This window comes from Gallinula chloropus (assembly GCF_964237585.1).
Source record: "Gallinula chloropus genome assembly, chromosome: 8".
Taxonomy (NCBI): domain Eukaryota; kingdom Metazoa; phylum Chordata; class Aves; order Gruiformes; family Rallidae; genus Gallinula; species Gallinula chloropus.
The window spans coordinates 9,854,205-9,876,925 of NC_140093.1; the positions used below are offsets into that span (position 1 = coordinate 9,854,205).

At 47.9% G+C, this 22,721-nt stretch overlaps 3 protein-coding genes across 7 annotated transcripts in view; all 3 read left to right on the forward strand.

The window, feature by feature from the left end:
* The window catches only part of APOD (apolipoprotein D), a gene marked incomplete at both ends in the record, with an annotated part of 3,097 nt that extends 927 nt beyond the window's left edge, over window positions 1-2,170 (forward strand). The window contains 2 exon segments of the mRNA XM_084267637.1: window positions 1,384-1,472; window positions 1,935-2,170. Of these exon segments, the coding sequence (XP_084123763.1) occupies window positions 1,384-1,472; window positions 1,935-2,170 (325 nt within the window).
* A 1,491-nt stretch (window positions 2,171-3,661) lies between these two features.
* On the forward strand, window positions 3,662-16,479 carry PPP1R2 (protein phosphatase 1 regulatory inhibitor subunit 2). 4 transcript variants are annotated; one of them, XM_084267420.1, is made up of 7 exons: window positions 3,662-3,836; window positions 8,317-8,424; window positions 8,846-8,926; window positions 9,230-9,333; window positions 10,576-10,755; window positions 13,726-13,776; window positions 15,031-16,479. In XM_084267420.1, the coding sequence occupies exons 1-6, from the start codon at window positions 3,679-3,681 to the stop codon at window positions 13,728-13,730; spliced, it is 636 nt and encodes a 211-aa protein (XP_084123546.1). In that variant the 5' UTR covers window positions 3,662-3,678; the 3' UTR covers window positions 13,731-13,776; window positions 15,031-16,479. The 4 variants fall into 4 exon arrangements, with proteins under 4 accessions (XP_084123546.1, XP_084123545.1, XP_084123547.1 ...); XM_084267419.1 differs by lacking the exon at window positions 13,726-13,776; XM_084267421.1 differs by lacking the exons at window positions 13,726-13,776; window positions 15,031-16,479 and adding an exon at window positions 12,040-12,272.
* Window positions 16,480-20,490: 4,011 nt separating this feature from the next.
* Window positions 20,491-22,721, forward strand: part of ACAP2 (ArfGAP with coiled-coil, ankyrin repeat and PH domains 2) — a gene marked incomplete at its 5' end in the record, with an annotated part of 60,577 nt that continues 58,346 nt past the window's right edge. For both annotated transcript variants that reach the window (XM_084267356.1, XM_084267357.1), the window contains one exon: window positions 20,491-20,543. In XM_084267356.1, coding sequence (XP_084123482.1) covers window positions 20,491-20,543 — 53 coding nt within the window. The remainder of the gene's footprint in view (window positions 20,544-22,721) is intronic.

Consider the following 22,721-nt stretch of genomic DNA (forward strand, 5'->3'; position numbering starts at 1 on the left):
CTGGGTCTCCCTGAGACTGGTTCCTGATCCCCAGTGATGGCTGAGAAGCTGGATGCCTCAGGTCCTGTCCCAGGAGGGTTACAGGGCTGGTTATGGGACAGCAACCATCATCTTGTGCCCCTGCACGCCAAGAGGTGCCTGTGCCCCTCTCTGAGTGAAGGGACCCCACAAACAGGGGCATGGAAAGTGAAGCACATTTTTACCTCAGCAAATATTTGTCAGCCTTTTTCTGGAGCACCTGCCTTGCGCTGGTAGTAACTGCTGTGTAACGGGGACAGCAATTGCTGCCCATTTAAATCAGCGAGCAAAGTGAACGCACCGATTGTTCTCTTTATTATACCTGCTCGTTTGAAATGATCCTGAGCAATCCTGGCTGTGTGCACAGACCCATGCAGGTATTAATTTGTCCGTTTCCACCGCCAGCCTCAGCTGCCATGGGCTGCTGCTGGCTGGGTGAGAGGGAACGAGCAGTGAATGCAGCGCTGTCCCCTGTGCCCCTGGCACGACACAGGGACTTTGTTCTGGCTCACAATAACAACAACACAGCAACACATCCCTTGTGTCTGGCAGAGAGCGGGCTCCATGCTGCTCAGTGACTGTCTCTGTAGCTCTGGTGCTAGGGCAGTGCCGGGCAGATGACTGTGTGCCTGCAGCTCAGGCTTGGAAGTGTGTCAGGTCAGGTGCATGCAGTGTGCAGCATCAGCTTCTGCCTCTTTGGGTGTTCCTGTTTCACAGGGAAGCAGGAAACTCTCCTGCCCCACAGGCAGCCTCCGGGTCTTGAGGCATCCCAGGGAAAATGCAACTATGAGACGTGCAGCCCAAGTCTAGGGCTTGCTGCAAGCAGGGCAGCGCTCCGAACAGCAGGCCCTGGCTCACCAAGCAGGGACAGGTAATTTGTGTGCAGAGGGATATGCTGTGACCTGGAAAAAATGCAAATGATTGAACAGATGTGAACACAAGCCTTCCAGAAGTATCAGCAGTCGAGCTGCTCCCTGGCATATCTGAGATCTGTGCTGGGATCATCCTGTCCCACACAGAGCAGTCATATTCACCCTCTTCTTTGTCACCATCCCCATGGCACTGAAGTGCACCCACCTCGCTGGCAGGGGTGCTTGGAGGGACACACCTTGGGCTGCTGAGGTGGATTAACTGGGGACAGCATTCGCCCTGCTGTACCTGGCCCAGGACCCAGCATGACCCGAGAGATGCTGAAACCATCCCCAGGAGTGACTGTCCCTCCGAGGATGCTGTGGTTAGCTGGGACGTGTTTTTACCCACCTCCAGGCAGGGGGGCACGTCAGGAGGAATGATTTAGTACAGCAAAACCAGAAGTTATTTCAAACTCAGCTGATTTTATTCTTCACCTTGTCATTCTCTCCTTAGTTCCAACGGGAAAGTCAACGAAATCGAGGGAGAGATCATGCACATGGATGTGAAGGAGCCAGCCAAACTGGGTGTCCGCTTTAACTGGTGTAAGTGTGTGGCTGGAGGCCTGCAGCCCTCGCTGGCTCCCAGCACCCGCTGGCCTCAGCCATGCTGAGCACCGCTGCCTGGTCAGTGGGGTGCAAAGTTAGCAAAGTGAGAGGCCAACCTGCCCTGGCAACATCAGCGCAGCGTGACAGGACCGTGGTGGAGGGTTGGGACAGCCGCTGTGACCAGCAGGCAGTGGTCTGGTAGTAATTACACACCAGCTACAGCAACAGCCCCCGCAGTGGCAGGGCACCAGGGTGCTTTCCACCTGCTGATCCCAGAATGAGAAAGATGAGCGGCACAACAGTCAGATGGGGACAGGGAGGGTGGGAGGTGGGGGCAGCACCCCCACAGTGCTGCAAGGGCTGGGAATAGGCTTTCTTGTCTGAGCACATGGCTCTAGTGGTGCAGGGCAGGCTGGAGATGGGTTTTCACGGTGCTCACAGTGCCCTTCTTCCTCCTAGTCATGCCTTCTGCCCCTTACTGGGTCGTCTCCACCGACTATGAAAACTACTCACTGGTTTACTCCTGCACTAACATCCTCTGGCTCTTCCACATTGACTACGCCTGGATTCTTTCAAGAGCTCCCGATATGCACCCAGAAACCGTGGAGCACCTGAAGAGCGTTCTCCAGTCCTACAAGATCGACACCGACAAAATGATGCCCACGGACCAGCTTAACTGCCCTGCTGAGATGTAACTCCCGGCACGCAGTGACACAGCGCCAGGCCTGCGATGAACTCTGTTGCTTTCTTTGTTACCCAGTAGAATTTCTCTATGTAACAGATCCATGCAGTAATCCCTTCGCTACCGGTAGGCTGCCAGCCCGGCCTTACTCCTTGCTGTCCTCCCCTCTGTCCCTCTCCTCCCTTTGTTCACCTGGCTCTGACTTTTGCAGAGTAACTGACTGATCCAAAGCTGACGGGTGAAGAAAAGAAACCCCAAAGCGCAGACGTGAAGCTCTGCCATTGCTGGGAGGCCTCCAGCACGTGGATGCGAAAGGGTACGAGGTGGGATGTCAAAGTGTTAGTGCCAGAGGGAACCTTTCGTCCTGTGGCCCCAGGTGTGTTTCCCAGTTTTTGCCTTGATGTTTCTGGGCTTCAGGAGCCGCTTGAGTAACACGGGGAGCACTGCCCGGACACGGGGAGCACTGCCCGGACACGGGGGGTCAGTCCTGCAGCCAGGGAGCCGAGATGGGGGCAGAGAGGGGCACATGTTTGCTGGCGCAGGCGGTGGGTGTACTTCACTGCCAAATCAGCAGACGCCCTCGCCAGGAATCAGCCCCGGCCCTTTGTATTTAAACTCCCGAGAAGTCTAAAGATGCCCAGAGATTCAGCACCGCCCCCTCCCCGTGCCTCCCGCCTCGGGTGAGGCCGGTCCTGCGCTCCCCAGGGCTCAGCTCTGGGACGGCCCCGTAAGCAGAGGGACAGGGCTGCCCCCTCGCCCCCTCCTCCCGCAGCTCCCCCCGCACGCCGCGACACCCCCCGCAACTCCGCTTCCGCGGCACCGACGCAGCGCATTAAAAACGAGATCGAAACGCCTGGCTCGGGCTCCGTGTGTCCTCCCGCTGCAGCCAAACCGCTCACGGGTGCCGGGCCCGCCTCCCGCTGCAGCCACGGCAACCGCGCGGGCGGGGACGCGGCGCGACGCGGCGCCCCCAGCTCAGCTGCGGGAGCCCGGGAGGCCCTTCCCGGTTCCCCGGGCCGGGCGTGCGGGCTCCCCCGGGCTGAGCCACGCCACAGCCCCGCGGCACGGTTTGGCTGGCGGTGCCCCGCTCCGGCAGCCCCCCCCCCTGCCCCCGCCGCCTCCTGCCGTGTGACGAAGCAGCGCCGGGGATGCGGGACACCGCCGAGCTGCGGGAAACGTCCCGCACCCTCTGCCGAGGGCCGGGCCGGGCGCGCAGCGGAGCCCCGGGGGCGGCGAGGGGGGCGGCGTGACACCGGCCCAGGCGGGAGGCGGCGGGCGGGAGCCAGGCGCACGCCGTGACGCCGCAGCCCCGTGGCTGTGCCGGGGGGCGCGGCGGCCCCGGGCGTTACCGACTCACCCCCCCCCCCCCCCCGCGGTCAGTCCGGCCGCTAGGGGGCGCTATCGCGGCGAGCTGAGGCGACGGCGCAGAGCCTTCCCTTCTCGCGCCGGCGGTAATGACGCGCCGCGGGGTGGGGCTGGGCCAGGCGAGACCGAGGCCGGAAGTGGGGCTGGCGGGCGGCAATGGAGGCGCCCTCGGTGCCGGCCGCTTCGGCGTCGGGCGCGGCGGGGCGCGGGCCCATCAAGGGCATCCTGAAGAAAGGCGGCGGGAAGCTGTCGGCAGGGGGAGCGGCCGCCGGGGCCCGGCGTGTCAGCCCGGCCCGCGACGAGGACGAACACGGGTGAGGGCCGCGCCCGGCCGGGGTCCCGGTGGTGGGGCGGCGGCGGCGGGTCCCGGCAGACCGGCCTCTCCGGCCCCGCTCAGCCGGGGTCTGCCGGGCGGTGCGTCCAGCCGGGTCTCCCGCTCCTCAGGGGTGGTGCTGGGCGGGCGGAGCGGTGACGGGGTAAGCGGACCGTCTCCCGGGCGGCGGCGGCGGCCCCGGGGCTCGGTTGCAGCCGTCCGGCGGTGGGAGCGCCCTGCGGAGGCCGGGGCAGGGGCTGCGGTGGGCTGGCGGGGCTGGGGAGAGCGGGGGAGCGGGAGCCGTGGCCGCTGCCGGAGCGCGGCGTGACAGCGCAGAGAGCCGCGGGGTCCTTCGGTAGCAGGCGCAGCGCTGTCCGTTAACGCTCGTTCAGCAAGGCAACGGCTTTACGGTGCCGTGAGGAGAGCTGGCAGCTTGGTCAATGCGCTTTGCTGCGGGAGACCCGTTCTCAGTCCTCGCCTCAAAGGCAGCTTGTTTCTCTGTAACCAGAAGCATCTCTGGGGATAAGACCTTTCCTGGGTGGAAACATAAGTAAGGTGTGTTCACACTTGTTCGAGATTATCCTAAAAAGGGCTTACTCTTAATAATATGCACTGGAATGCAAGAAATGACAAGAAACTCTTAGTTTAATTGTGACATGCTGAGGTAGTCCAGATATGCCAGAGGGGTTTTAGCCATCAGCTTTCCTTGACCAGTAAGAATTCTTGTACTTTTCCTGATGTTAGCACCCAGGATGGGCTGCCTGACGCTGCTGAGACTCCTGTTGCCTTCTGATGACCAGGGTTTGACCCTAACTCCATGTTAATAAAATTCTTGTGACAGTTTTTTTTTTCACTTGGTATTGCAAGGAGAGAAATAACGACATATTATTTTTGTATTATGGTTGTATTCTTTCCCTCTTTGTCTTGGTCAGTCATGAATATAGCCTAAAGTTGGCAACATAGAAATAAAAAGGTTTTGTTTTGTTCTGGTGCCTGTGTTAGTGGCTTCTGCTTTCCAGGGAGACGTTATTGCAGCTGAAGGAATGAGATACTGTTTTTGAAGGAGGTGAATGTAGCTAGCAATCTGCTACACAAATACAGCCTTTTTTTCCCCCCACTTAATATAATTTAGCACAAGGTGTTTGCTGCCACGCTGGATGTGAAGTAAAACTGGCTGTTGGTCTCCTCTAATGCTTTACGGTCTCTTTCATGCTATCTTGAAGAATGATCAGAAATCAGAGTACAAACTGATGAGCAGAGTGTGTGGCGTGTTGGTTATAGTACAGGGCAATTTCTTGCACAGCAGTTCAGTGGGCAGGAGTCCATCTTCTGTTTCCTGTTGGCCAACATGAGTCAATAAATTCAATTAGATTCATTCTGAAATTGCTTTGCAAGTTACAGGACACTGGCTAAATCTGTCAGGCTGCATTAGAAGACTTCCTGGAAAGATTAGTAATAGGACATTTGAGTCTGGTTTGTGTGCAGGTGTCACTTCTGGCTGATTCACTATGTTAGTGCTACCTCAGACTCTTGTACTTAAAAGAATGATAAGCAGGACAGCTGTGGTTCTCCTTGAAGATTAAAAATTGGTTTATAAATTCAGATATCTGTTTTTTGTGCACCTCTCAGCAGCCTCTGCTTATTTTTAATCTTGAGATTCAGATCTGAATACCTTTAAAAATAGATGCAGATGAAAGCTCGTTGTGTCAGCTGTCATCTTTGCAAGCACCACGTTCAGTAGTGCTCTCGTGTATTGGCATCAGTATTGACCTTGCACTGTTGTTAATGGTGGTAAAGTTCTTTGGAAGGCTTCTTAAATGAAGATAGGATACAAGAGTGAAGCCTGTGAAATTGTGACATCACTGGAACTGCATCTGAACAGCTGAGATAATGGTTTAATGGTAGACATATTTTTGGTATTCCAGGTATAGAGGGGTTGTTTTTGCTTTTAGGCTCCTGCAAGAGCCCCTGAACAATCAGATCTGGTGTTTTACAAAGTAATGAAGTGAGTGTGTGTGAGTGAGCATGAAGAAATAGCTGTGCTGGACCTGGCAGGAGAAGAGTGCGCTATGGTGAGGAGCAAGCAGGGTGTGAGAGGTGTTGGTTGAGTACTATTGCTGCAGAAACTTCAGTCACAGTGTCATCTCAAAATAAGTTACATATATTTAAAGATGTGAGAGAATAAAAATGAGCACTTCTGAGACTTTGCAAATCTCATCTTCCTGAGGAAGAAGATTAGATTTCATATTTCTGTATCTGAAGTGGCGCCGGGCAGCATTTTGCTGTGATGGTCCTGAGCTCTGTCATTAATGTTATGCTGCTGAGGCAAGCCTAAGCATGCTAAATTGGAGACAATCAAGGGAGGGGTGTGTGTGTCTTCAGAGCACTTAGTCACTCTCCTGTGATGGCTTTTTATATGGAGGGGTGAAATGACACATTAGTCTGCTTGCTGCTAATGATAATTTTTTTTCTTCCCAGCTGAATTTTAAGCAGAGCTTTGGGAGATGTTCCACAGCTGAGGCTTTTTGTGTTGGAATCTGAGCTCAGGGAAATGAGAGCAAGAAACTGAACAGCTAAAATCTTCCTCAGTCTTTTATTAAACATGTTACTGAATTGCCAGCTGTAGGCTGGGCTGTCTAATTTCAAGAGCAATGCGTGCCAAAGATTTTTCTAAGGTCGTCAATATTATTATTAGGTATTGAGTTGTGAGCCCAGGCAATAAACCTTGATGTGCTTTGGTCCAGTGCAGTAAACACAAGGCATGTGATGGGAGTTTTCCCCATCTGTCACGCTTCCCTTCAGCTAAGCTCTGTGCCTTTTAAACGGGCTGCATACCACTGTTGGACTGCTGTGGGTAGTCAAAATTACTGTGTGCTCCCTAGATAACTATATGATCATGTTATGTTAGACATAGATGAACTTTGAGCAGGAGTTTAGGTGATGTTTAACTCTTCTAAACCCCTAAATAGACGGGTTTGAGTCACTGGCATCCTTAGACTAGAGCTCTGGTGTTGTCACCGAGCTGCTCATGACTCTGGCCCTGCCAGAGCAGGCCCTGACTCACATGCTGGCTGCTTAGGTTGCAATCCTGGTGTTGCAGTTCGAACAAACTGATTGAATACATCTGACACCTCAAGCATGAGAGTTTGGCATCAGTTGCTGTATGCTAAAGGGATTAAGGTCACTTAATTTCTGTTTGTTCCTAGAGTGCAGTGCTGTGTGGCATGTAGGGTTCAGCATCAACTCTTGCACCTATTATTTTTATTATCCCTCCTGGGTTTTTTTCCCCCTTGTATCATGCAGTGCTCTCCATAAATTTAGTTTGTGCTTGGAATGTTGCTCTATCAGTTCAGTTTTACAGGCAGAATCTGCTCAAGAGCAGGTGTACTATTGAGGATGAGTGTATTTTTCACATTTTTATTTGAATGGTGTGTGTTTAAGAGTAGTGAAGCTAGTGATCTAAGCAACTGCCACCCCCCCAAAAGACCAACAAAGAGAAACCCAACGCTGCCCTGTAACACTTGCTTCCTTAAATAACAATTTGCCATGCTTCAGGATGTATGTTAATGCATAAAGTAATAATAACTACTGGAATGATTTTACTATTCTGAAGATAAATTTCTTGGTGTAGCCCAAGGGCAAGACCACCCTGTATGAAGCTTGCACTAACCTTTTTAGGGACAATGTGGAACCTGGTGGGTTCTCTTGATTAAACATTTCTGTAGCTTTGAGATCAGTGGAGGCATGACTCTTCCTCTGGCCACTTGCCCTATATATTTTGTCAGTCTGGGTGGACTTTTCTTTCTGCAAATATACATAAAATGGTGCATTCTCTAATTAACTGAGGACATTCTAAATAATGTAACTGTGGTGCCTCTTTGTAAAATGTGGAACTCCCTTGCAGTTGGCAGTGGTGAATCAGTTCTGGTGTGTGGTTCCACTTATGGATAACAAAAGAGGCATTAATAACCAGCTTGTTCCGTGCTGTCTGCTTTACTGCAGGGAGTTATTTCTTGGTTGGCATTGTTTATGCAACAGTTTGGCTATAATCACCTCAGCTCACTGAGCAGAGGTGAGGTGGAAGTTACTTGGTTTTGTTGTGTGTTGTAAAAGAAAGAATGATTTTCCAAGAGCTTGTAACAAGAGCAAGCTGTGAGAGCAGCAGTTAATGGGACAGCGACTGAACAGGGCCAGTAGTCTTGAGAATATACATGTACCCATATGAATAAGATTGCATTTATAGATCACTGAGTTAATTTAGCTGCTGTGAATTGTTAGAGAATAATTTGTTGTGACTTAATTAAAGTGTGTCTAGAGCAGTTGTTTGATAGCCACGCTCTGAACATGCCTGTGTGTCATAACAATATTCTTTGTGTATTGGATGTGGTAGAGGTCAAGTGACGTTCTAAACATTCCTTTTCTGTGGCCAAACAGAACTGGGTTTAGTATATAAGAAAATTCACTTTGTTCTCTTATTTCAGGAAAAAATCCCAGAAGTGGGATGAAATGAACATCATAGCTACATACCACCCAGCAGGAAAAGATTATGGCTTGATGAAAATAGATGAGCCAAGTACTCCTTATCACAGGTAGGCTTGCTGAACTGATAGTAGTTTTACTGTATTATTTGCTATAGCTGATTGCCTGACTGACTGTGCAGCCTTGTTGGATACATGCATACACATTCAGATTTACAAAGCTTCTAAATAAAGGCTTACAGCTGTCAAGGAATAGTCTTAGAAAGGACAGAGTCAGTTTTTAGGAAGTCTGTGTCTAGCAAGCTTCAGACTTTTGATGGAATAAGTAAGTTTAACTTGTACTGATCTCTTTTTTTTCAGTTGAGATCCGTGTACTAGAATAGAAAGTTGTCATTCATATCGCTATTTAAATATCAAAGCTTTTGAAGTATTAAAGAAGTCTTTTAACTAAGTGTGGTAAGGTGTAGGCTGGTTCATGAAGCAAATTTCAAGCAGCAAATTACTGATAAAGGCTTTTTGTTTGCCCTTCAAGCATGGTAGGAGAAGATGATGAGGATGCTGTGAGCGATTCAGAATCAAATGAGCCCTTAAAAGCAGATGTGTTGAGTAAAAAGTAAGTATTGTCATTGTCATGTCTATTGACTAAGTGGTAAGAAAACTACTGTTTTCTGGAGCAGCTTTATTTTTGGAAAGATCTTGCTGTTTTCTCCAGAACTCAGATTTTTGCTATTGTCAAATGAAGTAATTTTTGGTGTTTGACAGTGCTGCAGGTACCTAAAACCTCTTACAGGTTGTTGGCACACATAAATGTAGTAAAAATAACAGACAAAGCAGTTTGTATCAGTGTTTTGGGATTTCATGTACTTTAAATACTGAAGTTGCTGCTTCAGCACTTTGCTTTGCATGTTCTGTGTAGACTGGCAGCTGCAGCTGAAGGTAAAGGACCCAAGGTTATAGCAAGGCAAGAGGAAAGCAGTGAGGAGGAGGAAGAAGATGAAGAACTAACACCTGAAGAACGAGGTAAGCATAAGTTGTTCTCTTTTTTTTTTTGGTGTTTTTTTTTTTTCCCCCCTCTACAAAGAGTTTCAGTATTTCAGTAGAAGATACTTGGGAAGGAAAAGTGCTACCTAACAGAAAGATGTTGCCATTAGAAAATGGTGATATATAGACTTTGACAGATAAGTATTGAATAAATATGCTGTTTGCTTGTAATGGGGGCTGTTTGGTTTGGGATCTATATATATCTAAAGGAGTTTGCTGTTACTTTCTGCCCCCTTGCATAGAGGCTTAAGGTGTGGGAATTGCTTTTAAGAAACCTAAGCTTCTCAGATAAGAAACTCTCCTAGTTTGGGGATCAGGGAGTACTTCTGAATCTGACCATCAGGTAGACTTAATTTAATGAGTACCACTGCATTTAAGATACTACTAATTGCTTGCAAACTCACAGATACATTTCTGTTGTTTACAAACCTGGTAGATGGATCCAGCAGGAGATCTACATTTATTCCAAAGAAAATTGCACCTTCAACAGAGATGTTGTTTTGTGTTAGCTTGGGCTAGAGTGCTTGGAGGAAACATTAAAACAATAATACTTCTAAGGTTCCAGGCCTGTGTTTTCTAGCAGTTGCTTCTCATCTTTCCTGGCCCTAACCTTAGGCACGTAAGCGTTCTGCTCTAAAGGAATTAAAATGCAGTGTTGGGGCTGCCTATAGGCAGAGTTGATAATGTGTTACTGCTAGATCTGCCAGTGTTTAATACATGGAGCAAAGTTAGGCTTTGGCCCATGGGGAAAGTGGAAAATACTTTCTTCTATATGTGGTAAATGTATCGGGCCTTTGGTAGCCAGCCAGGACATCTGCAGAAGCTCTATCCCAACAGTGTGTTTCAGTTTGTCCTTCAGTTTACTTGGAAACAGCTCCCAAAACTTTGGAACTTCTTATTCTGTTACAAGATGTTTCTCTTGGTTCAGATGTATTCTTACTTGCAGACAGTTTGTTTTAAAAGTGCTGCAGCCTTGCCAGACCTTTAATTACCAGCCTTTTTTGTAACTCAGACTCATTTAAAAAAACAAACAAACACTCCATTGCTTGAAGAAAAGAATTTCAGTTCAGTGATTGCTTGACAGTCTAAGTGATGGACTTTCAAGGTAGGAATAAAATTGACCTGGGAAGCAGTTGGTGCCTTTCTGAAGAGGAAATAAGTTGAATTTTTTTTTCTTTTTGTAAAGAGAAGAAATAAATATTTGCATTTGTTTGTCCACAGAAAAGAAGAAACAGTTTGAAATGAAGAGAAAAATGCACTACAATGAAGGACGGAACATCAAACTGGCAAGACAGCTCATTGCAAAGGAACTACACGGCGAAGAGGATGATGAGGAGGAGGATGAAGAAATGCATGATGCTGCAGATGTAGAAACAATGAATACAGAAACTACCGAACATGGTGAGCTAGTGATCAACTAAAAGGCATGTTTCAGTACTTCAGTTGTCCTTTCAGCTGTTGGGAAATGAACACACTCACGTGTGAGAGTGGCTGGGAAGGGTGCAGTACGTACGTAACGCTCCATGTGCAATACTGCACACTGTCTTGGTAGTCAGGTCTGTAGCATGGTGCCAGAAATGTCAGTATTGGTAAATAACACATGGGCATTTGTTTGTTGTGACACAACAGAACAGCAAACACCTCTGCTTCATGCTATTTCCCCAGCATGACTGACTATTGGTAGTGAAGCTGCCAGCCACGTTTTCAGAGGAAGAGTTGCCCTGTGGCACATGGGACTTATGTTCTGGTTCAGTTCTCATTCTGCTACCAAACCATCCCTTAGTCAGCAAGGGGTAACTAGTGTGAATGCTTCCTCCCTGATGGGATGAGTGTATCTAACTTACCAAGTGAGAACTGCCTCTCTTACTGTAATGTAAAACTCTGCTGTCAGGACTTCAGCATGCAGTTGTCCTTAAGCAGTAACATTTGTTTCTACAGTATGGAATAAGGCCCATAAAAAGGTTTGCTTTTAGTGCAGGTCCTGGAAGAAAATCTGGGACTTTTAGCTGGGAGCTGTGTCTGGAGCCTGCTTCAGGGCTGTGTCTTGATAGGAAACTCATAAAAGGGGTCAGCCTCTGTAGTTTTCTTTCCTCTTTAAGCTTCCCTCTGGGTGAAAAGGATAGACTGTACATGAGTATTATTTTTGTGGTGCCTTTTGAGTGAATAATTACAGCTGTTCACTACCCATCTCTGTGTAACAGCACTTCAAACATGTTTTTTACATTTAAAAAAATGTACATCTGTTGCTCATGAGATCAGTGGCAATGAAGTCTGTAAGTCCCATTCATCTGTTGCTTGGTGCAGCTGAGACATTAGCACAATCTGCAGACTTGGGAAGATGCTGCATGGGTTGAATTTGGCTCACATTTGCTTTTCGCAACCATGTGAACTAGGAACTCTTCTAAAATTACTTTAAATTCCACCCAATAAAAAGGTGATTTGCAGAGTTGTGGGTTAAAGTTCTGTGGATTGCACATTTTAGTTCCACTGTTCATTACAGGAAGAGTAATGCCTTCGTAATTGCTCTGAAAGGGTCATTTGGTATGTGTCTGAGACCCGTGAACAGACTGACTTTATATAGTGACTTAGCATACGCCTTACAATGGCTATTTACTAGAACTTCACTCTCCAGGGGAAAGGAGGTCTCCAGTAGGCAACCATATGACTTTTCTCCATGGCTTGAAGCTGCCATCTCTCTGCTCTCTGCTGTAAAACAGAGGCAACTCCGCTCCCCAGCTGCATCCGTCAGTGGAAAGAAGGCACACCTTTGCAGCATTTTTCCATCTCTATTGTTGAAGCCCATTCCACCTTGCCTCATAACCAGCTTCAGAGCCACAACTGGTAATTATCAATTTTAGACTGCTCATGACCAATAAATGTAACTGTTTGGCAGTTTATCAACACATTAAACTAACTGGTTCACCTCTACATCGTGACACATGGAAATACTTTCTGTTGATTTGATGTAGTTCTTTATTTTTCATTTATGTTTTGTCTCATTCTGCTTAAAAAACCATGATGTTTCATTATTGTCTAATCCCTACATCAGTTATCACAGCTTTTGGTCTCTGCACTTCATCAGCTCTTCTGAGGTTAAGTGCAGGTCTCACACTTGTAATGGCTAGTGAATTGAATGCCCTCAGACCGATCACATGTGACTTCTTGTGGCAGGCTTGCTCAAAGGATGATGGGATGTGGTCAGAACTCTTCATAAACCTGTCTTTTGCCACTACCCACATTTTTAAAAATTCCCACATTGAGATGATAAATGTTCAGCCCTCTTAGCAGTATTAATGTCAAAGCTTTACTGAAATAGCTTTTCTGAGATGACATCTCTTTGTCACCCTGTGATTTGTATTCTAAGGGCACAAAAGAATCTCCTTACTCATAAATGTTAATTTTACAGGTATTAGAGCTGCAGAATGTTTCTCAAGTAGCTGGTGCTAATGCTCACTGCTTGGACTCCTTGTTAGTCTGTGCTTTTGGTCATGCCATGCTTTTGGTTATATTAGGCCACTGGGTGTTCAAAACAGTATTTCAATTTGGTTGTCTCCTTCATGGAAGTGGATTAAAACGCTATTAATGTTCTTGTTCCTGAGATTCCCCGGTCAGGACTGTAAGTGTGTTGAAAAATTATTCATCTGGATATCTTTCTAAGAGCTCTTTGGCTTCAAATCATTTGGGTTCAAGGTGCTTTTTCCCAGACCAGAAAAGGAGGGTTTTTCCTTGCTCAGCCTATTGGGTGATGCAGGAGCTGACTTGTGATGGCTTGTTTTGGCTTCACTCTGTTTAACTAACAGCTCTGACACTTGCTTTTAACTGCAAAGGAAATGTCTGTCTCCCTCTTGTATTGTAGCTACATTTTGATGATTTCTTCAATTTGGCTTCAGTTGTTCTGAAGTTAAAGAGATCATCTGGTGATATGGCCACCACTCACCTATCACACCTGAGGCTGTAAAGCTGGTATGCAGCATCATTTTATCCCAGTGGAATAACATGGCTCCTGTAGTACTGATGATTATTCCAGGTAAAGGTGTGACTTAAGAGACATCTCGGTGGTCTGCTGTGACTAGGACTCCACTGGCTCCTGTTTTTTTTTTTCAGGCAATTTGAGACCCTCTTCTTATTTGGATTTTTTTTTTTGTCCAAGAAGATCCTGTAAAGGCTCTATGCATCGCTCATGCAATGCTCCTTTCTACCCACTAATCCTGTCTGGTTTGTATTTGAGTAAAACTAACAGTATTTGAATCTCTCTCTCTTATTTATGCTCTCCTTCTGAAGAAGGGACTAAAGATGTAGGAGAGGTTTGTAAAAAAGCTTCTCTCAGGTACCATCAGGTCTGTTAATACGAGTTGCGCTTCTTGGTTACAGACTGAGATTTCTTGCTGGTTGAAATGAAGATGGCCACTCCAGTCAGTGATGGTGAGAACTGTTTGTATGTTTTTTGCCCCATCTTCATAGTGGACTACTAAGTGTTTTAAGTGGATGGGTCATTCCTTCCTTGTCTCAAGTGGCTGCAGCTTTTATCCCATGCATACAGATTCCAGCAGCTAAGCTTTTTGGTGGCAAAGAAAGTTCAAGTTGGAATAGGATTGCTTGCTTCAGCATTCCAGCTTCTCTGGAATTTCTCTGTCTGTCTTCTATTTCTGACTATGGATGACGTAAATAGACTCTGCTAGCAAAATACTGACCTTTGCTCTCCACAAATGCTTTTCCTTTAAAAATTCTCTTTGAAATCCCCGAAGATTCCTGGTGTAGGTAGATTTTAAGCATGATGATTTCAATGAGACCTGCCTTTACTTCTGCTACACAAAAGCATCACCTACAAGGGTGTGATCTCTAGCAATTCAATTGACAAGCAGTAAAACTATTGTTGTCTCCTCATGGTTCACTTAGCAGTCATTGCTATGATGACCTGCTCAGATAGTGCTGATCAGCTGAGCCCTCAGCTGACTGGGTGTGCTCCCTCGGCCTCTGACAGATACAGAATACACTGTGTTTTCCTAACTACCAAGAGCATCACCCTGAAGATGACTTAAGTGAGAAGGGAGATTATACCGATTTGTTTTGTCTGTCAGCACTTGGCAGACTGCACTTGTTACTGTATCTAACTCATGCTGAAGCTGAACTAGCCTTTATTTTAAAGATGATTATCATCTGGATGTGGTTTTCTCTGATCTTTGCTTTATGCTGCTCAATTTTCAAGGGCATATACACACACACACATCATGGGCTTTTTCATATGAAAAGCACTAATGACAAGCTTTCTCTTACTTGCTGCTGTTCTTTGGCTCAAAACCATGAGTTTAACGACTTCCTGAAAAACAAGAGACTTGTTTTTAAAGTCTCTCATCTGGAATTTAAAGTTGACTTGAATAGGTCATTTCTGCAAATCGATCTCCCCCTTAACTCCTGGGTTAAATCTTCCCAGCTCCAGGGGTGGTGAGCACTCAGTGCTGGGTATGCTGGTTAGCTGTTTCCTCAGAACATGAGGGCAAAGTAACTTAGCTCAGAAGTGTGGAAACTTCCAAAATAAAGCTTGCAGGTTGCTAAAATGGATGGCAAACATTACCTCTGGAGAAGCAACGATTATTTCAGGAGAATATCTCTGTGTGTTTTGAAAGTATCCAATGAGTGTGAAGAATTATCTTTTCTTTTTCAATCTTTCTTATGCAGCACATGCTACTCGTGACCACCTGGAAAATAGAGCACACAGCATAGAAGAAATCTGTCCAGAACTGTAACTGCTTGTCAAAGACACAAACATAAACATCGCTTCATGGTTTTTGCTATTAAGGCTCTTAAATATTGAGAAGCATATCAGTTACAATGTTGTATTGCCAAGAATGTTAATTTTAGACTTGTCCATTAGGCAGAAAAAAACCTGTCTAATTTGATTTATTCTTGTGCCTAGTATTTCATGGAGAATACTGCTTCATAATCTGTTCAACCAGGATGGCATTCCCTGTATGTATAACGCTGGTTATCTTGCGTAATGTACTGTTACTCTTCATGCTTCAAAGCAGACAGTATCTTTTGGTTTTTCACTATTTATTTGACAGTGTTCTAGGTGTATTATCTCTTACAGAAAGGTTTGGGATTTGAGAGCTAAACGGTACAGCATATATCAGATTGACATGCAATCTATTTATCAGATGTGTTAAGCAGTTTAAAAAGGGATTATTCAAGTCTTACAACTTCTTTGTAAATTGTTGACCTGTTAATCTAGGTTTCAGGACATTCTTACCTGTACTTTCCCAGTCTTTAGAAGAGCTGTATCGTTTTTTAAGAGTGGTGTTTGGAATCAGCTGTTAGTTTCTGACTGAGGCAGTTCTAACTCTGGTGGAGGGAATGTTTTTACACTGGAAATGTGCTAGCTTGAACTTTGCATTTAACTGTCATTATCTCTTCCATCGATTATGGATGTTTTGAGGAGGTCTCTCTGGTCTGTCCTGAGAACATAGAAGTTCCCTTCTGCTCCTCTTAAAACTATATTCACTGTCATTCTTCTGGCTCTTCTTTCAAACTTTTGGTCCTTTCCAGTTGCATGAAGAGTGCTTGTGCTACTAGTACATAAGAAAAAACACCCTAACATGAGAAAATACTCACCAGGACTGTGAAGATGAGCTGAGTTTAAGCTCTGGCTGTTATTCATGTAAAGGTAACTGCTGATCATATGCTTGTTTGGAGTTGGTAACCTGCATACTGAAAACCACTACTCTAAATCTTCCTGTATCCATTGTAATTTAAAGCAGCTGGTTTTGTAAAATGAAGGCTGTTTGGGAGAATAGAAAGGAAACTGCCTAATTCAAATGCTTGTTTACAGTGTGGTTGTAAAGCCTCTGTAGAGAGGGATTCCCAACCTCTAAATTGCTGTAAACAACTTCCCACTCGATGGAATTTGACTGGTGAATGTTCCAGTATTCAGAGTAGTTCCTAGATTTTATTATACAAATGAGGTATACACTTACACTTTAGCTTGGTTATGGGATACAGTGTATATCTGAATTTTGATCTGGATTTGATATGTTGCAAAAATCCATATAATTGTATGGATCTATTTTAAAATGTCTTTTTGTTCCACTGTATATGTGAAGTTTGAATAAAGAAATGAAAGTTATTTTACAGTTATGCATTCTCAAGCGTGAGCTTTCATGAAAGACTGAGAGTGAATAAGGCAATAGGGTGCTGTCTTTTGAAAGACTTATACAGGAATCATTCATTAGAATGGCTGCATTGCCAAAGATACCTCTCAGTTGTGCTAACTGGGTGGTGCAGTGTGCCTTTCCCAGTGATCTCCTCTCCTTAGTAGGTAACAGTGTTGTCAGTTACGGGATATTTAGTCTTCTAAGGGCCTGAATCAGGATTAATAGCGTCTTTCTCACAAAGAGATGAACTTTTGATTCACTTGAGTGTCAATATGAAGAACAGTATTCCTTTTCTTCTTGGGTCAGAGATGGTCAATTCTACAGAATAAACAAGGGGCAAAGAGTAAGCACTTAGATACTTCTGACTCCTCAAGTCACTTGCTGTAGTTTTGACTCCCAAGAATAGGATTTCAAAACTCAGTTTTGAAGCATCCCTTCCATACCAGCTTGCAGTGTTCAGCCTGTTGGAATGTCTGCACCATACTGTGTTTCAAGGTGGCTGATGGCCCAGTCTGCCCCAGTCAAGGTAGTGCAGCCCTACGGAAAGGGGGCAGTGCTCAGCAAAGCTGTGTTACAGTTTGGCTGAGCTTGAATGAGTCAGGATTTGACCTGTGGTATGGGCAATGCAGTTATCTTCTGTGACAGGGTAAAGCAGACTGCTTGTACTTTGTGACAAGTACAAATGTATTCTGCCTTTGTACCCTCAATTGAGGCAGAATCCATCAGAAGCAGCTCTTGCATGAGCTGGTGTCCTGCCCTCCTTCCCTTACACTTTTCAAGTTCATTTTGGTGCTCGGTGAAAGTACTTTGTACCCTGCAAAGTATTGAGTTTAATAAACACCCCCCCCCCACTTTGATAACTTCTAGGAAAGACCTTTTATGTAATGGCTTCAGGAATCTTGGATGAAATGGGTGTGTAGCTTTGAGGGAGGTACAGTATACATAGCTACATGAGTTTTAAAATAGCCTCAGGATGGATAGTAGGTCCTTTCATGAGTCAGATGATTTCAAGCTCTCCCTTTTTTTGTGCCACCAAGCTCCCACGTTGTAGTTAGATACCATTTTGGAACTTGTACTCGTTTTAGTTATGGGTTTCATTAAAGGCTTTGTTGTCCTCTTCATTCTCTTCAACGCTAGCAAAAAATTCCTTCATGTTTCTTCATCTCAGTCACCTGGAGTTCAGTGTGAAGAACCTGACTCTGCTTTTAACCCCGAGGCTGGTTTACTCTATTTTATCCTGTTTACACCTTCATGCATTTTAAAACCTGAAACACAGTGCCAGTTCACTTTGCAGTAACTAGAGATACTTCTTTTGGGTTTGTTTTTTACAAAGGGGTGCCCCATTTGCTTACACTGCAGAAATGTCGATTGTAGTTCCCTGCTGAATCAGGACAACAGAAGAAATGGTCTTTCTCTTGTTGCATGCAGGCCTTGGTCTTGGGGTGCGTGTTCCTAAAGGCTCCCTCGCTTGGACAGTAGAGAGAGTAAGACATGCAGCCTGCACTTCCACAGCATGGCAATTGTGAGGCTTTTTGTGCAGGTTTGTCCTCAAGGTGTGTCCTGTTTAGAGAAAATATTCTCAATGTGGTTCCAATAAGATCATCACTTGCAAGTAAGAGCCTTAACTCTGCCTTCAAAGGGTTGGGTTTCCTGTCCTTAAGAGTTTCTTTTGCACCAGGCTGTACACAGTTTGTGGAAATGGCAAAGATTTTCTTCCACAGCTCGCTCTTGTGTTGAATTTGTATGTCTTGCCAGAACTCTTTGTTTCTGTAACATGCTTTTTGTGGTGTTTATGATGATACCACCTCACAAATGTAATTACTCTGAGACCAGTGTCAAGTATCACAAAATAAAAACGGTGTTCATTACTGCCGGGCGGCACTGATACGTATATGAGGCATTGGTTTGACTTCCTGGAGCTTTTTAGGAGAGATGGGTAGCTGCTGTGAAGTTGGCAGGTGTGTTAGTAGATGAACACTTAAAGCAGTATTGCAATTTCCTCATCACTGCAAGTGAGGAAGTGCTTCTCAGCGTAGCTGTGATGCGTCAGGTTGATAGGCACACTTCCAGATCGCGTTGTTGCTTCACTAACAGTGTGTGATGGTAGATCTAGGAATCTGAGTTGTGGAATTAAGACAGCAGTACCACAGAAAAGGTTGCATTTTTCAAGGTCATTTTCTTTGTGGATTGTAGGACTGAAGCAAAACCAATCTGTGTCTTCAGGGGCAGTATTGAGCAATCACTCCTAGCACTGAGTAATAGAAAATGACTAATACCAACTACTCTTAGGAAGTAAAACTATTTCAGGAAAAAGGGAGCTGGGCTGTCTTCAATGGCACGTTTTAGTTGAAAAGTGGATTTCACAATGTAAGTGCTGTTTAAGTAATACAACAATTTCTTAACTTGCTTTTTTCTAGGGAGGTCACAAAAATACACCCTTGTTCCATCTGTGTAACTTGGGTAGCATAGATCTGACATCTCACCAGTCTCAAAAAAAAACAAACCCAAAACATCCCAGAAGCCTGAACCACAACTGACTAAACCGAAAGGCTTCCCTTTGCTTCTGAGAAGGGGCACTGAAACAGAGGGAGGGACAGCAAGAATACAGCAGGCATTCAGCTTCTCGAAAGAAGTCTTATGTTCCCCTCCATACTTCCATGTCGACTTGTGAGCCGAGACGCAAGTCAGGGCAGAGAGAATGGGGCAATATGGAGGGGAAAAGGGATGAAACAACGAGGTGCAGCGTGGTGATGGGGTACTGGAGAGATGGAGGGCTGCAGGGGTAAGCAGGCGTACCGGGGCAGGTACAGTAGCTCCTCGAACTCCTGCAGGAGCTGAGACTAAATGTTACCAACTGATGCTCCCTCCCCAGCTCAGCATCCCTGGGACTGCAGGCCTGAGCCTGCGATCTGCTGTGAGGCCAGGCTGAACAGCAACTTGCACTCGGCTGTCGCTGCCTTGGAGGACCAGGGGGGGCAGGGGCCAGCGCTTCTCTGCCAGTTTCCCCTCCGGGGATGCCAAGCTTCTTCGAGCTTCCTCCGTTTTCGCTGGAGGGCTCGGCAGGGTGCAGCGCTCTGTGGCCCTTCCGCTGCCCGCAGCGCCCTCAGAGCGCTCGGGCCAGCGCTCCGTACAGAGGACCCGACAGTTCGCTTCTCCCTCTGCGCCGCCTCGGAGCGACCCGCGGGGGAGCCGGAAGTTCCGCTGCACCCTCAGCCGGCGGCATCGCCTCCCTGCGGGAGCGGGCCGGGCCCCCGAGGGGGAGCTGCCCTGATGAATTAATGGCGTTAATGTCACGCACGCGCGGGCCCCCTCAGCCGGCGGCGCCCAGCCAGCGCCTCAGCAGCCCGGCCCGGCCCGGGCAGCGCCATCTGCCGCCAGCGACGGGCGGCCGGGGCTATGGCAGCGCGGGGGCGGCCCCCGCAGCGTTCACCAGAGGTCTTCCGGGTACCAGTGTCAATGGAGCTTCCCAATTGGTGGGAGGTCAGCGGCCGTTTCCCCGTTGGCTCGCTGTCCTGTCACTCTTGCGGACGCCCGGTGAGGAAGTAATCCCTGCGGTGCCCGGCGGGCGGCTGCTTCCTCTGCGTGTCTCACGGGGCGCTCTTCCTGTTTTGCCCTCGCCTCTCGCCTCGTGATTAGCCAGCGCTCTCCTGCGCCTGGATAGGCTGAACCCTTTCCACCTTGGCGTGAAGCTCCGCCTGTGCAGGCGTCTTATTGGCTCTTTCTACCGCGCGCTGCTGCCCATTGGCTGGCCGGGCTGTCAGTCGCAGCTGGGCGCGGGAGGTGGGCAGAGGCTGTTCGTGGCGCGGCGTTCCCGGAGTAGACGCTCAGCCGCTGGGTCCCCTCGTCTCTCCGCGTCGCCATGAGCGCCGCCCCAGCCTAGCCCCGCCCGGCGGCCGGCCTCCGGCCTCGGCTCGCCCCTGGCTCGCTCCGCCAGCAGCAGCAGCAGCAGTACCAGCGGCGGGATTGTCGCGCTCCGCGGCAGGGGAGGATGAAGGTGACCGTGGACTTCGAGGAGTGCCTGAAGGACTCGCCGCGCTTCAGGTGCTGCCGCGGAGGGGCCCGGGCTGGGGTCGTGCAGGGGACCAGACCGCGGTGGGGCGGCAGGGTGTCGGGTGCCGCGCACGGGGAGCGGCGGTGGGTGCCTGCGGGGCGCGGGAGGGTCTGTGGGGAGCCCTGGGGAGTGACAGATAGGCGGCCGGCGCGGAGGACAGTGGCAGGCCGGGGCTGCGGTGGGGAGGAGGCGGTTCCGTGCGGCAGGAACAGGCTGCGGGGGATAGGGAGTGACCGGGGAGTGTCGGGCGGCAGGGCGGGGGCGGGGTGCGTGTGAAGAGGGGGCTGTGGCGGGGCTCTGCAGGGCGAGGGGCCTCCTGCGGTGTGGGGGCGGCTCTGAGGAGGAGGAGGAGGAGGGGGTGCGGGAAGCGCGAGGAGAGAGGGCAGCGTGTGTGGCAAGGCGGTCGGGTGGGCGATGCCGGGGTCCGGGCGCAGCCGGCGCTGCTGGGGGTCTCCCGCCTTCGGGCAGATGTGGGGGCGAAGGGTGTCTGGCAGCCGGTGCTGGAAGCGCCCGGCAGCTGAAGCGGCACCGGCTCCTGCTCGAAAGCGTCAACTTCCCGGCGGGGCATCTCGGATTTTTCCGAGTTGCGCTCACAATTCAGCTCCTGGTGTCTTCTGGCTGCTTCTGCTCTCTGTGTCCATCATCTGACCGCTACTGCCGTGTCAGTGCTAAACCAGCTCAGTATGGTCTTGCTGCCCGTTGTCAGACCGAGGCATATGCTCTTGTTTCACCCAGCTCCAGTGACCGCTTGTCTGTCTCTGCGGTAGGCTTGCTTCTGCTTACATTGGGCAGCTTCCCCCTTCTTCTTTTCCTTGTGCTTTTATCTATTTTGCACTGTTGTGTGTACTGAACGTGGCTGTGCCTCTCTGTTGGATGTGTGGCTGGCCACTTTCTGTGCCTGGTACCACCCTGTTAGGTGATGGAGAGGCAAAGAGCTCTGTCTTGCTGTATGTCACCACTGAGCCCGTGGTTTGAGTGCCTGTGGCTCTGTGTTTGGCAAAGGCTGGGTGAGCTCTGGCTGTTGGAGGAAATAGTCCTGCTCGTCCTATGGTCGGCTGTGTGTTCATGCTGCCTCTTTGTGTCAGCTTGAGCAATTGTGTGGTTCTGGGATGTGGAGGAAGTTGGAGAAGAAGGTCTGAATGACTTACCACTGGCAGAAGTTGGAGTTCCTGTTCTTCCATCTTTTTCTCCTTTGCTGACAGCTTGTCCCTGGCAGCTTCTGCCATTGTCCTCTGCAGTGGCCATGGCTTTTATTGTTGAATTCTTCAGTGAGCTAGCTGTCCTGGCAGAAGAGACTGGCTGGTTTTCGGCTTGATTAGTGAGTTGAGTCAGCAGTTCAACAGGTTTGAAACCTAAAGCTTATGGGGAAGAGGAAAAGGAAATTTCACTGCTAGAAGCAAGCATAGAGGAAGGCAGTGGGGAGTGAGACCTCCCCTGAGGTAGTGGTGAGCTTTTACGTTGGTCTAGCTGTTCCATAAAGCTTTGTCCTGAGCTGGACATGCCTCCTGGCATATGTACCTTCTGGCATAACTGTGTGTAAGGTCTGGTCCATCCTGTTTGGTGGCAATGCAGTTAGGTTAGCTTAATGTAACTGTAGAACTATACTGCTACTTTTCTTTTTCTTTTTTTTTTAATTATTGATACCTGTTGATGTGTAGAATAGATTTGAGAAAGTCACAATTTCTTGCTAAAATGTGTGAGCAAATGTGTGCTGCTCTCTCCTCAAATTAAGACATACAAGTTCACTTGACCTTGTGTTGTACCATTCTCCCTTTCCCCTTTTTGATTCCTTAAAGGAGAGAAACTGTGGCAACCCCTTTGTCAGGGTCTTCTAGTACATTATGGTCTTTCTGACAGTCTCTGATAATAGTTACTTTGAAGAAATTGCAGAAGACCTTATGGTGTAGTTACTTTATGACACCAAAGTGTCCTTCCAACCATTAACAGAAGTGGTTAAAATCATGAAGTAGAAATCCTGTAGTGTTTCTGAAAGAAGTTCTTATCTTTCGTTATTGGTCATTGGTATTTGCTGTCATAACTCTGGTCCTTCTTTGTGTTCATATCAATTACCCAAACCAAGTACTGGGAAACTTCTAAGTAAAGTTTACTGCAGCAGATTTGTTAAAGAATGGTAGAGACACCGGTGTGGAGCAAGGTCACTGTGAGGT

Coding starts and splice junctions, on each gene's coding strand:
- PPP1R2 (XM_084267421.1), top strand. CDS start 3,679: ATGGAGGCGCCCTCGGTGCCGGCCGCTTCGGCGTCGGGCGCGGCGGGG. Junction 8,927..9,229: donor GCAGATGTGTTGAGTAAAAA/GTAAGTATTGTC, acceptor TGTTCTGTGTAG/ACTGGCAGCTGCAGCTGAAG. Junction 10,756..12,039: donor TACAGAAACTACCGAACATG/GTGAGCTAGTGA, acceptor CATGGCTTGAAG/CTGCCATCTCTCTGCTCTCT.